The 13,213-nt window shown below is 31.3% G+C and overlaps 5 protein-coding genes across 5 annotated transcripts; all 5 read left to right on the forward strand.

Moving 5' to 3' along the window:
- The first annotated feature begins 2,287 nt into the window (after nucleotides 1-2,287).
- Nucleotides 2,288-2,647, forward strand: LOC145838956 (histone H2B 1/2-like). Its single transcript, XM_082946572.1, has one exon. The coding sequence runs from the start codon at nucleotides 2,288-2,290 to the stop codon at nucleotides 2,645-2,647; it is 360 nt and encodes a 119-aa protein (XP_082802698.1).
- Nucleotides 2,648-7,851: 5,204 nt separating this feature from the next.
- Nucleotides 7,852-8,262, forward strand: LOC145838958 (histone H3). The gene has a single exon (XM_082946573.1). The coding sequence runs from the start codon at nucleotides 7,852-7,854 to the stop codon at nucleotides 8,260-8,262; it is 411 nt and encodes a 136-aa protein (XP_082802699.1).
- A 180-nt stretch (nucleotides 8,263-8,442) lies between these two features.
- Nucleotides 8,443-8,754, forward strand: LOC145838959 (histone H4-like). The gene has a single exon (XM_082946574.1). It carries the CDS (start codon nucleotides 8,443-8,445, stop codon nucleotides 8,752-8,754), a length of 312 nt encoding a protein of 103 aa, XP_082802700.1.
- Nucleotides 8,755-8,936: 182 nt separating this feature from the next.
- On the forward strand, nucleotides 8,937-9,317 carry LOC145838627 (histone H2A). Its single transcript, XM_082946250.1, has one exon. It carries the CDS (start codon nucleotides 8,937-8,939, stop codon nucleotides 9,315-9,317), a length of 381 nt encoding a protein of 126 aa, XP_082802376.1.
- A 164-nt stretch (nucleotides 9,318-9,481) lies between these two features.
- LOC145838960 (histone H2B 1/2-like) lies at nucleotides 9,482-9,841 on the forward strand. The gene has a single exon (XM_082946575.1). It carries the CDS (start codon nucleotides 9,482-9,484, stop codon nucleotides 9,839-9,841), a length of 360 nt encoding a protein of 119 aa, XP_082802701.1.
- The last annotated feature ends 3,372 nt before the right edge of the window (nucleotides 9,842-13,213 follow it).

The following is a 13,213-nucleotide window of genomic DNA, read 5'->3' on the forward strand; positions in this document are numbered from 1 at the left end:
TTATTTATTTGTTATATGTTTAGGTACAACGGGTTAATAAAATGATGTAGATTAAAAATTAAAAAAACTTTTTTATAAAAGCTAACTCAGCAAATATGGATACTGTTTACAATTTTTTCAAGTTACCCTCTTATGATAGTATAGTACTTTGTTTGTTAGCCAGTAGCTAGGTCCAACATTAAATTTGAAACGAAATGAAAAGAAAATAACTTAGTTTTATTTTCAAAGCATTGTACAAAACAAACATTTAATTACTTATTTAATGTGCACAGATAGTTTTCTTTATTAACCAACAGCTTTTTGAGAACCACTAAGCATTTTTATTGGCAATTCTTTTTAATTTGACACACTAAAAGCTGGTATATAATTATCAATTTATAAACTTTAAGGTCAAGAAAAACAGTTCTTTAGACCAAATTATTATTGATCATATAGTTGTCATTTGTTGTGATGTATAAAATATATTTATTTATAAATAAATTTATAAAACCATGACATACTAAGTTTCAGCTTATAAAAAAATCTAACGTTTATGAAAGTTAACACTTACTAAACAAAAAAGGTAACAAAAAATTCAAACGGTCTATAAATGTATCTCACAACAAATAAAACTGTGTTTAGAAACAGCTATGATAAAGGTACCAATTCAAGTTTTTGCTTTGTAACTTTCCAGCTATTTAGTAATATCTAAAATTAGTTATAGATAACAATTTTTGAAATAAATCACACCACATTTTACTTTATTTTGACAAAATTTTGGTATAAATATACTTAACATCAGTAAAAAGGTAATAGTTGTTATAAAAAATACACCGTTGTAAGTATGCTTTAATAATTTTTTTAAGTATAAAAATCAGCAGTAAAAAACTAAATCACCTTATTTAAAGCAACAAGTTAATACAAAAAACAGAACAGACACAGACATGAATTTTTTAAATGGTGTTCTAGTTAAAATTTTTGCTTTGTATGATTTTATTTCTAAAAAATATTTTATTACGTTCTCACTGAGATTTATTTTATAGTAAAAGTTATGTTAGTATTTTTATATGAAACATAACATGTCAGAATATATGTGCTACAGCTGATTAATTTGTTCAAGTCTTAAAATAGCCAAGTAAATGTAGAAAAGATCCTTATTTTTAAACTGTGGTAGAATTTATTATAAACCACAAATGAAAATTAAAACTCATTCTACTTGTTTATTATAAAAAATGCAAAAATATTTAAGGTTGTCATGAATATTAATATAGTATATAAGTAAACATATCATAATATATAACTATCAATAAATGACAGCCTAGTTGAAAAACAAGTTGTTCAAGAAAATAATAAATATGTGGTGTATTAAAGTAGTTACTTGAAAAACTTTTAATAGTACTATCAGTTAAATCAGTTCTATAATGAACCAAATTTTTATTTTAGAACTTATCCTTTTGCTTTTCGCGCTACAAAAAAATGTGTTTAATATTGTTGTAAATTGTGTTTTAAAGACTTGTTTTTCGACTAAAAAATTGAAATTTTTAAGAAAGCTTAAATGTAATGAAAATTGAATGGAACTTTTTAAATAGAACTCAAATGAAACGTTTAATTGGACTACTTTTTGTTTGTAGAAGTGTTATAGATACTAATTTGTTTGAAATGTTAATAAGCCCTAAAGAATGAGATTATTGTACAACCTATTTAAAACAAGTATGAATATACATATTCTTTAAATGTTACTTATTAAAGCTAGGTGAATGACTTTAAGATTTCTGGTTTATTTTAAAGTTTATAATTAAAGGTAAAAACTGTAAACGTTATGCATTTTTAACTTTAATTACAAACTTGAAAAAACACAAGGTTTGCTTAGAATTACGTTAAATATAGATTTATTTGTAGTGCTTTTTTAAAAAGCATAATATGTACATTTTACAATAATTTACAGTTTTACAATTAAAAATTTTACAACTTTAATATGTAAAATTTTCTCCAAAAAATATTATAAAGTAGTGACGTAACTGGAACTTTAACATTTTTAAGGTAAAACTCAAGAATTCATAAACAACTAAACTATAAGGGTGGTAGGTGGGGGCGTGGTGGTTTTACTCAATAGCGCCGCCAGTGGCCATATCGGGATAAAAAGACACTGTATGAAATTAATAAGCGGACAAAAGTAAAACTAAAAGTCCAATTTTTCAAATTTCTCTTAAAATACGTCCGTAACGAAATAATACGATATAGGAAACTGCTAATTTGCATAATTTTTCAGTATATAAACTGGTGCCGAGACAGAGGTCCACGCATCATCATGACAGCAACCAAAGGCGCGAAGAAGTCAGTAGCCAAGACCGCTCCGGTCGACGGCAAGAAGAAGCGAAGGAGGAGGAACAAAGAAAGCTTTGGCATCTACGTGTACAAAGTTTTGAAGCAAGTGCACCCCGACACCGGAATTTCCAGCAAGGCAATGGGAATCATGAACTCATTTGTCAACGACATCTTCGAGCGCATTGCAGCAGAGGCTTCACGTTTGGCTCATTACAACAAGAGGTCAACTGTTAGCAGCCGCGAAATTCAAACTGCTGTCAGGCTCTTGCTCCCCGGCGAGTTGTCAAAGCACGCAGTTTCAGAAGGAACTAAAGCTGTTACCAAATACACCAGCTCAAAATAAACGCTAAACAACCGGTCCTTTTTAGGACCACCATTTGAATAGAACCAGCTGTTCATGTTTACTTAAAGTACAAGAATATAAGCTTAGTACAAATAAATTCTTATTTGTGTAAATTAAAAACTCATATACTTGAATGAACACACTTTTTTTTTTGTTTCAAATACTTTATAAACTTGTAACTCGTTATATTGTAGAAAAAGCATTGCATTAGTCTAAAAACAGTAGTAGTGCTTGTTATCAAATGGTTTGTAAAAGATGTTTAACTAACTTGATTTTGTTGTCCGTAAGATTTTTCATCTGAATACTTTTTGTACAAAACATTTCATTTGCTGAAGTTCTGTTGAAACATTCAATAAATAAGTGCTTACAAAAAAGTATCATCTTTTTAAACATAAATGTATATCACTTATAACATGCAAAAACTTAGTTGTAACTTTATTTTAAGTTGTTGTTGATTATTAGTAACACAACCGAGCTTTAACTTTTTAAACGAGTTCTTCTTATCAACTTAACTGCAATTGAAGCCATGTAACACGTTTTAAAAAGTTACGAATACATAAATGAATACAAAAATGGTTGTTCAAAACAAAAAATTACAGATGTGTTTTTCAAGTAAAATAACATATTCCTTCTTTCAAAGCTAACTTCTGTTTAGCATATTCAAGAAACATTTTCAATTCAAAACATAAACACACAAAACAAACCAGCTCATTGGTTGAAACTTGGTAAAACACAAAAAAGTAACTGCTTGTACTTTTTTAAGTAATTTATTATTCTAGTTTTCAATGTAAAAGGTACTTGTTTTAACTAGATATGACACAACTTACTGACCTTTAACAACTCTAGTAGTTTGTTGAAAGTTATGTTTCTACATATCTAAAGTAATCAGGACCACCAGTTGATTTAAGCAGCTACTAATGTCGAGTAAACAGTGTCTAACAAGCTTAAACTAAGCGACAAAAAAATGTACAAATTTGTATCTACATTGTGCGTGTTGGTAAAAAGTAACAGTTAGTGTATTTCAATAACTTCTAAATAAACTTTCTAAAACTGAATTTCTCTGTTTTTATTTCTACTAGTTAGTTACACTTACTTTAGTTTTTGTAGTTCCACTTGACATTTTAAACTACTTTTGATAATGTAGAATAAGTTTTTCTGCTTCACTAGTATTTAAATGTTAGGTAAAAATATTTTTTAATGGGAATTTTCTTGTTTAACTTATTGTTTAAACAAAACTTATTCTAGTTCATTTTACTTTGTAAACTTGTTTTTCAAACACTCAATAGATATTTGTTGTTAGTTTAATAAAAAAATCAATCTGTCACTAAATAAAAATTTATGCTTAAATAAGACATTATATTAAATGAGAAGAAAAATTTACTTTGCGTTGATACTAAAAATGCTCAATGATATTTATTTAAGGTCTGATTGTCAAATAAGTATTAGTTTTATTTATCAGAATGCAAATGAAACAATAAAAAACTGTTTAAAAGTTGAACAGTGAAACTAATGTAGACAACAGTGATTGTTTAAAACAAACATACAATTGAAATAATCTTTCTGCTTACAAAGCTCATACTTGTTTTGTTGAACTCATTTTTTCTGTGGCTATGACAAATTACAAAATGATTCCACGGTAAAAAAGAACAGCTTGTTACAATTTTTTGTAACTCTTTTTTAAACTATGTATGAGACAACTCAAAACGACGATACTTGTTTGTTTTAAGCTATGTACTTTTTAAATCTAAAGATTAGGTGGATCACCAATTAATTACACAAGCTACTAATGACTACTAAACTCAACAACACAAATAAACATACTTAATCAACTTTGTGGTGATAAAGAATCAAAAACATATTTTCTTCCAAGTTATAAAACCTATTATTTATTAAATACCTAGCTTGCCAAATTTCTCTACTATACTTTTTTTATGCAACTGTTAAGAAGGGAACTCTGGCTAGATAACTGCTCTAATCCTTACTTTATTGCTTACTATTATCGAATGCTTAGTGAAAAGCTTTAACTAACTTGAGTGTCTTTTTCGTGGCCTTTTTCCTTTTAACTTTCTTTTCCAAATAAAACTTATTCTCATTAACTTTGTGGACATTTTTTAATTCAATATTTCATTTGTTTTTTAGTTTATTAAAAAAAAAACTGTGCCTACGTCACTGTAAAATCTATTTGTATTTTTCAATGAAAATAGTACGCTTAAACAGAAATAAAAATAAAACTTTGACTTATTAACTGAAAACGTTTTAAACTGTTAATAACAAACAATGTTTAGTGTCCTTAAAAAATACTGTTCAATTACAATTAAACTACAACTGAAACATGCTTAACAATTCAAAACTGGTGTAACACATAAATGTAAACAACATCGATTGTTCAAAAGAAAGAGAACACTATTAACAAGTACACAATTTACAAAACAAAATACCTTAATAAAATGATGAACTTGTATATATAAATCGTTTATATTACATCTACTTACTTGATTTAAGCTTTCTAATCTTGTCAAGCATATGAAATAAACCAATTGATTAGCTAAAACATGGTACAAAGAAAAGAAGTAAAAAACTTGTTACCACTTGTTTGTTACCCTTATGTACGCTATACATAAGAAAACTAAAATTACTGTAACTTGTTGCTTTAAGCTGTGTAGTTTTTATAAATCTAAAGAAGAAAAAAAACTGGACAAAGCAAAACCAAAACTTTTTTAGCCTTCATTTTTTACAGCTTATTATGTGATGGTACAAGTTCCATAATAGGCAAACAACAATGTAAAACTTTAAATCAAGCAAATACTTTGTTTTATATGGTCTATAATTTAATAAGATAACAGTTACTTTGTTTCAAGTTTATATGTTATTGCTACAACAGCTATGTTCTTAACGACATCCGAGAATAAAATGTAACTTATCCTAAGCTGTGTTTTTAACTACATTAACAGTAAGTTAGAGATAACTAGTTACGAATTTTGAAAAGCAAAACATTTAGTCAATGAAATAAATGGTACAGAACATTATGATTAATCTAGGTTGAGTAAACTAGGAAATCACTATTAGCAGTAAAGCAGTTAAAACACATGTTTAACTTGGTAAACACTTCAATCGTAAACTTTAAAAAACAGTACTGTTGTTGTTTCAAAATATGTGTCAAGAAAGTAGTAAGTTGTTCTATGTTGTTTCGACTGACTTTAAATTTATGAGAAGTGACAAAACAAAGTTTGAAAAAAAAACTTAATTGCATTATTTTCCAGTTAAAAAGTTTCAAAGATAGATTGAAAGGTTATGAGTGCTGATTGTAAACAAAGCTTTATTCAAACACTAAGTTTGTCAATCTTATTTCAAAACTTTTTCATTTCGATTTTCTTACTCGATTTTATTTTGTATATAATGCTGCTTAAAAAATAAACCAACCTCTTTTTTTACGTATAATTTTTCATCCAAAAGGTATCAGCTTTTGTTTAAGTTCAAATTTAGTGCTAGTGTGCATAAGCTTTTTCGACTTATTTACTTCTTTGAATTTAATTAACTTTATTTTGTTCGGAAAATTTACAACCAAATCCATTTGTTCACTTTTATCAGCACACTTTATTCGGTTGAAATCTGCAAAGTTAAAGTTCTTAGTTTGATCAAGGTTTAAGTTTAACGAGCAAAATTGCATCAGTTATTTTTTAAACTGTATAACACCTTGAATCAGTTGTTTGAAACACTAATTTTATGTTAAACTACTTACCTGTTAAACTAGTTTTCATATACACTGAAAAATAACAAAATTTGTGTTTAAATGTAGTTTACAACTTTCAAACAAGTATCATCATAGTTACTGTACAGCACGTTTTTGAAAGGTTGTTTGGAAAACTTTGTTGTAAGGTAAGTTACTAGTATGTGCAAGAACAAAGTTGTCTAGTCTGTTTAATAAAAGTTTTGAGTACATTGCTTATGAGTATATTGATTATGAGTAATCATAACTAGTAAAGCTAAACAAAATGAACTCTTTTATTCTTTTGGAATTACTTTTTACACATTTTTTTACACATAAAAAGTTTGAGGTAAAAAAAACCTTGTGCTTTGTTAAAACTTTATTACTTTAGGTGAGCGGCAAAGGAAAACTCAGTCGGAAGTGTGTTAACATGTTTTGTTTCATTTATGTTTTTTTTAATGTATTTAGAGGTGTGCTGTAAGATACAGGCTGTTATTTCTTGACTTTTCAAACTAATGATTTTAAAACAATTACTTTTAGAACAAGTTAGATATGGTTTCTTTCTTACTGGAACTTTTTCAACATTCGTAATAAGACAACTAAGTTTTTATAAGCATATATGTATTAAACAAACATGCTAATGCTTATATTAAGAAGTAAAAGGTACCTTGCAAAGCATAACTGCTCAACAGTCAATTCGTCACAGTCAGTAACTCTTGCAAGTATCGTTTTGGGTCGCTTTAATATTCATTCATCATGTCTACCACAGCAGTAGCAGCAGTACCAGCGCCAGCCGCAGCCAGGTCTTCCAAGAGACCAAGCGCCAAGAAGGCAGAGCACCCTACTTACAGGGAAATGATTAGCTCTGCCCTTGGAGCAATGAAGGAACGAAAAGGTACATCCCGCCAGAAGATACAAAAGTTTATCGCGGACACCTACAAGCTTGACCTCACAGCTTCTAATTCTCACTTGAAGAGAGCACTTACCAGCGGCGTGACCAAAGGTGCTTTTCTCCAGACTACTGGAAAAGGCGCTTCTGGCTCGTTCAAGCTTGCTCCAATGCCAGCTGCTGGGCCCAAGAAGAGGACAAAGAAAGTAGCTAAAAAGCCAGCAGCAAAGAAGGCCCCAGCTAAAAAACCAAAAAAGAAGTGTGCTCCCAAGAAGGCTGCAAAAAAACCAGCAGCCAAAAAGCGACCTGCTAAAAAGTGCGCTCCTAAGAAGGCAGCATCTAAAAAAGCTGCAAGCAAGAAGAAGAAAGTAACCAAGAAGAAGCCGGCAGCCAAAAAAGCATCCAAGAAGAAGAGCTGCAAAAAATAAGTTGTTCTTTTACCCAAGGTCCTTTTCAGGACCACTCTAACAAAATATAACGTAACTCAAAATGCATAAAACAATGCTAAGTTGAAAGTATGCAAATTAGACTACACAGCGGAATCGCTCGCGTCCGTGTCTATGCGAACAGTATATAAACTGTCTTGCAACAAACAGTTTTATCATCAAAATGGCTCGTACTAAGCAAACCGCTCGTAAGTCAACCGGAGGCAAGGCTCCAAGGAAACAGCTCGCCACCAAGGCCGCTCGCAAGAGCGCACCCGCTACCGGAGGTGTGAAGAAGCCACATCGCTACAGGCCCGGCACAGTTGCTCTGAGAGAAATTAGACGCTACCAGAAGTCAACTGAGCTTCTTTTGCGCAAGTTGCCTTTCCAGCGTCTGGTACGCGAAATAGCTCAAGACTTCAAAACTGACTTGAGGTTTCAAAGCAGTGCCGTTATGGCTTTGCAAGAAGCAAGCGAGGCGTACCTCGTTGGTTTGTTCGAAGATACTAACCTTTGCGCGATCCACGCCAAGCGTGTGACAATCATGCCCAAAGACATCCAGCTCGCCAGGAGAATGCGTGGCGAAAGAGCTTAAGCGTTAGCTAAAACCGGTCCTTTTCAGGGCCACCTTTAAACTTTGACAGCGAGAAAAACTTAGCCAAATGTAAGTTAAGAGACTTTTTTGAGTATGCAAATTAGTTAGTAGTAACCGTACGCGTCCGTAACAGCTTGTATATAAACTCGACGCACTGACGAAATAAGTATATTCAACAACATGTCTGGACGCGGCAAAGGAGGTAAAGGCTTGGGAAAGGGAGGTGCTAAGCGCCATCGCAAAGTGCTTCGCGATAACATCCAAGGCATCACGAAGCCGGCAATCCGCCGTTTGGCTCGCCGAGGCGGAGTTAAGCGAATCTCGGGACTGATTTACGAAGAAACGAGAGGCGTCATGAAAGTTTTCTTGGAAAATGTTATTCGCGATGCAGTAACATACACAGAGCACGCCAAGCGCAAGACCGTCACAGCACTCGACGTCGTGTACGCACTCAAGCGTCAAGGAAGAACCTTGTACGGCTTCGGTGGCTAATCGCTTTTAGCAAACCCGGTCCTTTTTAGGACCACCTAATTCAATGTAAAAGTTTTACAACACTTTTGACAAGATTAAGCATTAGCTATGACATATGCAAATTAGTTTTTCGTTCGACGCGGTTAGGTATGAGTTTTATATTGAGCTGTGCAAGCTATCATCACAATCATTCAAACAACAAAATGTCAGGACGTGGTAAAGGATCAAAACTCAAATCTAAGCCGAAGAGCAGGTCTTCCCGTGCAGGACTGCAGTTTCCAGTCGGTCGCGTGCACCGCCTGTTGCGCACCGGCAACTACAGCCAAAGAGTCGGAGCTGGTGCTCCAGTTTATCTGGCTGCCGTTCTCGAGTACTTGAGCGCAGAAGTGCTCGAGCTTGCCGGTAACGCTGCTCGAGACAACAAGAAAAGCAGGATCATTCCTCGCCATTTGCAACTAGCTATTCGCAACGACGAAGAGTTGAACAAACTTCTCGGAGGCGTCACAATTGCTCAAGGTGGTGTTCTTCCAAACATCCAGGCAGTACTATTGCCTAAGAAGACCGCTTCAAAAAAGTCAGCCTAAGTTAAAAAAAAACCAGGTCCTTTTCAGGACCACCAAAATATTTACAACAAACGAGAGAATTGTGAAGTGAGAGAAACCAGCTATCGTTCGCGTACGGAACTATGCTAATTTGCATAATTTTTCAGTATATAAACTGGCGCCGAGACAGAGGTCCACGCATCATCATGACAGCAACCAAAGGCGCGAAGAAGTCAGTAGCCAAGACCGCTCCGGTCGACGGCAAGAAGAAGCGAAGGAGGAGGAACAAAGAAAGCTTTGGCATCTACGTGTACAAAGTTTTGAAGCAAGTGCACCCCGACACCGGAATTTCCAGCAAGGCAATGGGAATCATGAACTCATTTGTCAACGACATCTTCGAGCGCATTGCAGCAGAGGCTTCACGTTTGGCTCATTACAACAAGAGGTCAACTGTTAGCAGCCGCGAAATTCAAACTGCTGTCAGGCTCTTGCTCCCCGGCGAGTTGTCAAAGCACGCAGTTTCAGAAGGAACTAAAGCTGTTACCAAATACACCAGCTCAAAATAAACGCTAAACAACCGGTCCTTTTTAGGACCACCATTTGAATAGAACCAGCTGTTCATGTTTACTTAAAGTACAAGAATATAAGCTTAGTACAAATAAATTCTTATTTGTGTAAATTAAAAACTCATATACTTGAATGAACACACTTTTTTTTTTGTTTCAAATACTTTATAAACTTGTAACTCGTTATATTGTAGAAAAAGCATTGCATTAGTCTAAAAACAGTAGTAGTGCTTGTTATCAAATGGTTTGTAAAAGATGTTTAACTAACTTGATTTTGTTGTCCGTAAGATTTTTCATCTGAATACTTTTTGTACAAAACATTTCATTTGCTGAAGTTCTGTTGAAACATTCAATAAATAAGTGCTTACAAAAAAGTATCAATTTTTTAAACATAAATGTATATCACTTATAACATGCAAAAACTTAGTTGTAACTTTATTTTAAGTTGTTGTTGATTATTAGTAACACAACCGAGCTTTAACTTTTTAAACGAGTTCTTCTTATCAACTTAACTGCAATTGAAGCCATGTAACACGTTTTAAAAAGTTACGAATACATAAATGAATACAAAAATGGTTGTTCAAAACAAAAAATTACAGATGTGTTTTTCAAGTAAAATAACATATTCCTTCTTTCAAAGCTAACTTCTGTTTAGCATATTCAAGAAACATTTTCAATTCAAAACATAAACACACAAAACAAACCAGCTCATTGGTTGAAACTTGGTAAAACACAAAAAAGTAACTGCTTGTACTTTTTTAAGTAATTTATTATTCTAGTTTTCAATGTAAAAGGTACTTGTTTTAACTAGATATGACACAACTTACTGACCTTTAACAACTCTAGTAGTTTGTTGAAAGTTATGTTTCTACATATCTAAAGTAATCAGGACCACCAGTTGATTTAAGCAGCTACTAATGTCGAGTAAACAGTGTCTAACAAGCTTAAACTAAGCGACAAAAAAATGTACAAATTTGTATCTACATTGTGCGTGTTGGTAAAAAGTAACAGTTAGTGTATTTCAATAACTTCTAAATAAACTTTCTAAAACTGAATTTCTCTGTTTTTATTTCTACTAGTTAGTTACACTTACTTTAGTTTTTGTAGTTCCACTTGACATTTTAAACTACTTTTGATAATGTAGAATAAGTTTTTCTGCTTCACTAGTATTTAAATGTTAGGTAAAAATATTTTTTAATGGGAATTTTCTTGTTTAACTTATTGTTTAAACAAAACTTATTCTAGTTCATTTTACTTTGTAAACTTGTTTTTCAAACACTCAATAGATATTTGTTGTTAGTTTAATAAAAAAATCAATCTGTCACTAAATAAAAATTTATGCTTAAATAAGACATTATATTAAATGAGAAGAAAAATTTACTTTGCGTTGATACTAAAAATGCTCAATGATATTTATTTAAGGTCTGATTGTCAAATAAGTATTAGTTTTATTTATCAGAATGCAAATGAAACAATAAAAAACTGTTTAAAAGTTGAACAGTGAAACTAATGTAGACAACAGTGATTGTTTAAAACAAACATACAATTGAAATAATCTTTCTGCTTACAAAGCTCATACTTGTTTTGTTGAACTCATTTTTTCTGTGGCTATGACAAATTACAAAATGATTCCACGGTAAAAAAGAACAGCTTGTTACAATTTTTTGTAACTCTTTTTTAAACTATGTATGAGACAACTCAAAACGACGATACTTGTTTGTTTTAAGCTATGTACTTTTTAAATCTAAAGATTAGGTGGATCACCAATTAATTACACAAGCTACTAATGACTACTAAACTCAACAACACAAATAAACATACTTAATCAACTTTGTGGTGATAAAGAATCAAAAACATATTTTCTTCCAAGTTATAAAACCTATTATTTATTAAATACCTAGCTTGCCAAATTTCTCTACTATACTTTTTTTATGCAACTGTTAAGAAGGGAACTCTGGCTAGATAACTGCTCTAATCCTTACTTTATTGCTTACTATTATCGAATGCTTAGTGAAAAGCTTTAACTAACTTGAGTGTCTTTTTCGTGGCCTTTTTCCTTTTAACTTTCTTTTCCAAATAAAACTTATTCTCATTAACTTTGTGGACATTTTTTAATTCAATATTTCATTTGTTTTTTAGTTTATTAAAAAAAAAACTGTGCCTACGTCACTGTAAAATCTATTTGTATTTTTCAATGAAAATAGTACGCTTAAACAGAAATAAAAATAAAACTTTGACTTATTAACTGAAAACGTTTTAAACTGTTAATAACAAACAATGTTTAGTGTCCTTAAAAAATACTGTTCAATTACAATTAAACTACAACTGAAACATGCTTAACAATTCAAAACTGGTGTAACACATAAATGTAAACAACATCGATTGTTCAAAAGAAAGAGAACACTATTAACAAGTACACAATTTACAAAACAAAATACCTTAATAAAATGATGAACTTGTATATATAAATCGTTTATATTACATCTACTTACTTGATTTAAGCTTTCTAATCTTGTCAAGCATATGAAATAAACCAATTGATTAGCTAAAACATGGTACAAAGAAAAGAAGTAAAAAACTTGTTACCACTTGTTTGTTACCCTTATGTACGCTATACATAAGAAAACTAAAATTACTGTAACTTGTTGCTTTAAGCTGTGTAGTTTTTATAAATCTAAAGAAGAAAAAAAACTGGACAAAGCAAAACCAAAACTTTTTTAGCCTTCATTTTTTACAGCTTATTATGTGATGGTACAAGTTCCATAATAGGCAAACAACAATGTAAAACTTTAAATCAAGCAAATACTTTGTTTTATATGGTCTATAATTTAATAAGATAACAGTTACTTTGTTTCAAGTTTATATGTTATTGCTACAACAGCTATGTTCTTAACGACATCCGAGAATAAAATGTAACTTATCCTAAGCTGTGTTTTTAACTACATTAACAGTAAGTTAGAGATAACTAGTTACGAATTTTGAAAAGCAAAACATTTAGTCAATGAAATAAATGGTACAGAACATTATGATTAATCTAGGTTGAGTAAACTAGGAAATCACTATTAGCAGTAAAGCAGTTAAAACACATGTTTAACTTGGTAAACACTTCAATCGTAAACTTTAAAAAACAGTACTGTTGTTGTTTCAAAATATGTGTCAAGAAAGTAGTAAGTTGTTCTATGTTGTTTCGACTGACTTTAAATTTATGAGAAGTGACAAAACAAAGTTTGAAAAAAAAACTTAATTGCATTATTTTCCAGTTAAAAAGTTTCAAAGATAGATTGAAAGGTTATGAGTGCTGATTGTAAACAAAGCTTTATTCAAACACTAAGTTTGTCAATCTTATTTCAAAACTTTTTCATTTCGATTTTC

Source organism: Thalia democratica, chromosome 6 (genome assembly GCF_965202585.1).
Source record: "Thalia democratica chromosome 6, ktThaDemo2.hap1.1, whole genome shotgun sequence".
Lineage (NCBI taxonomy): Eukaryota > Metazoa > Chordata > Thaliacea > Salpida > Salpidae > Thalia > Thalia democratica.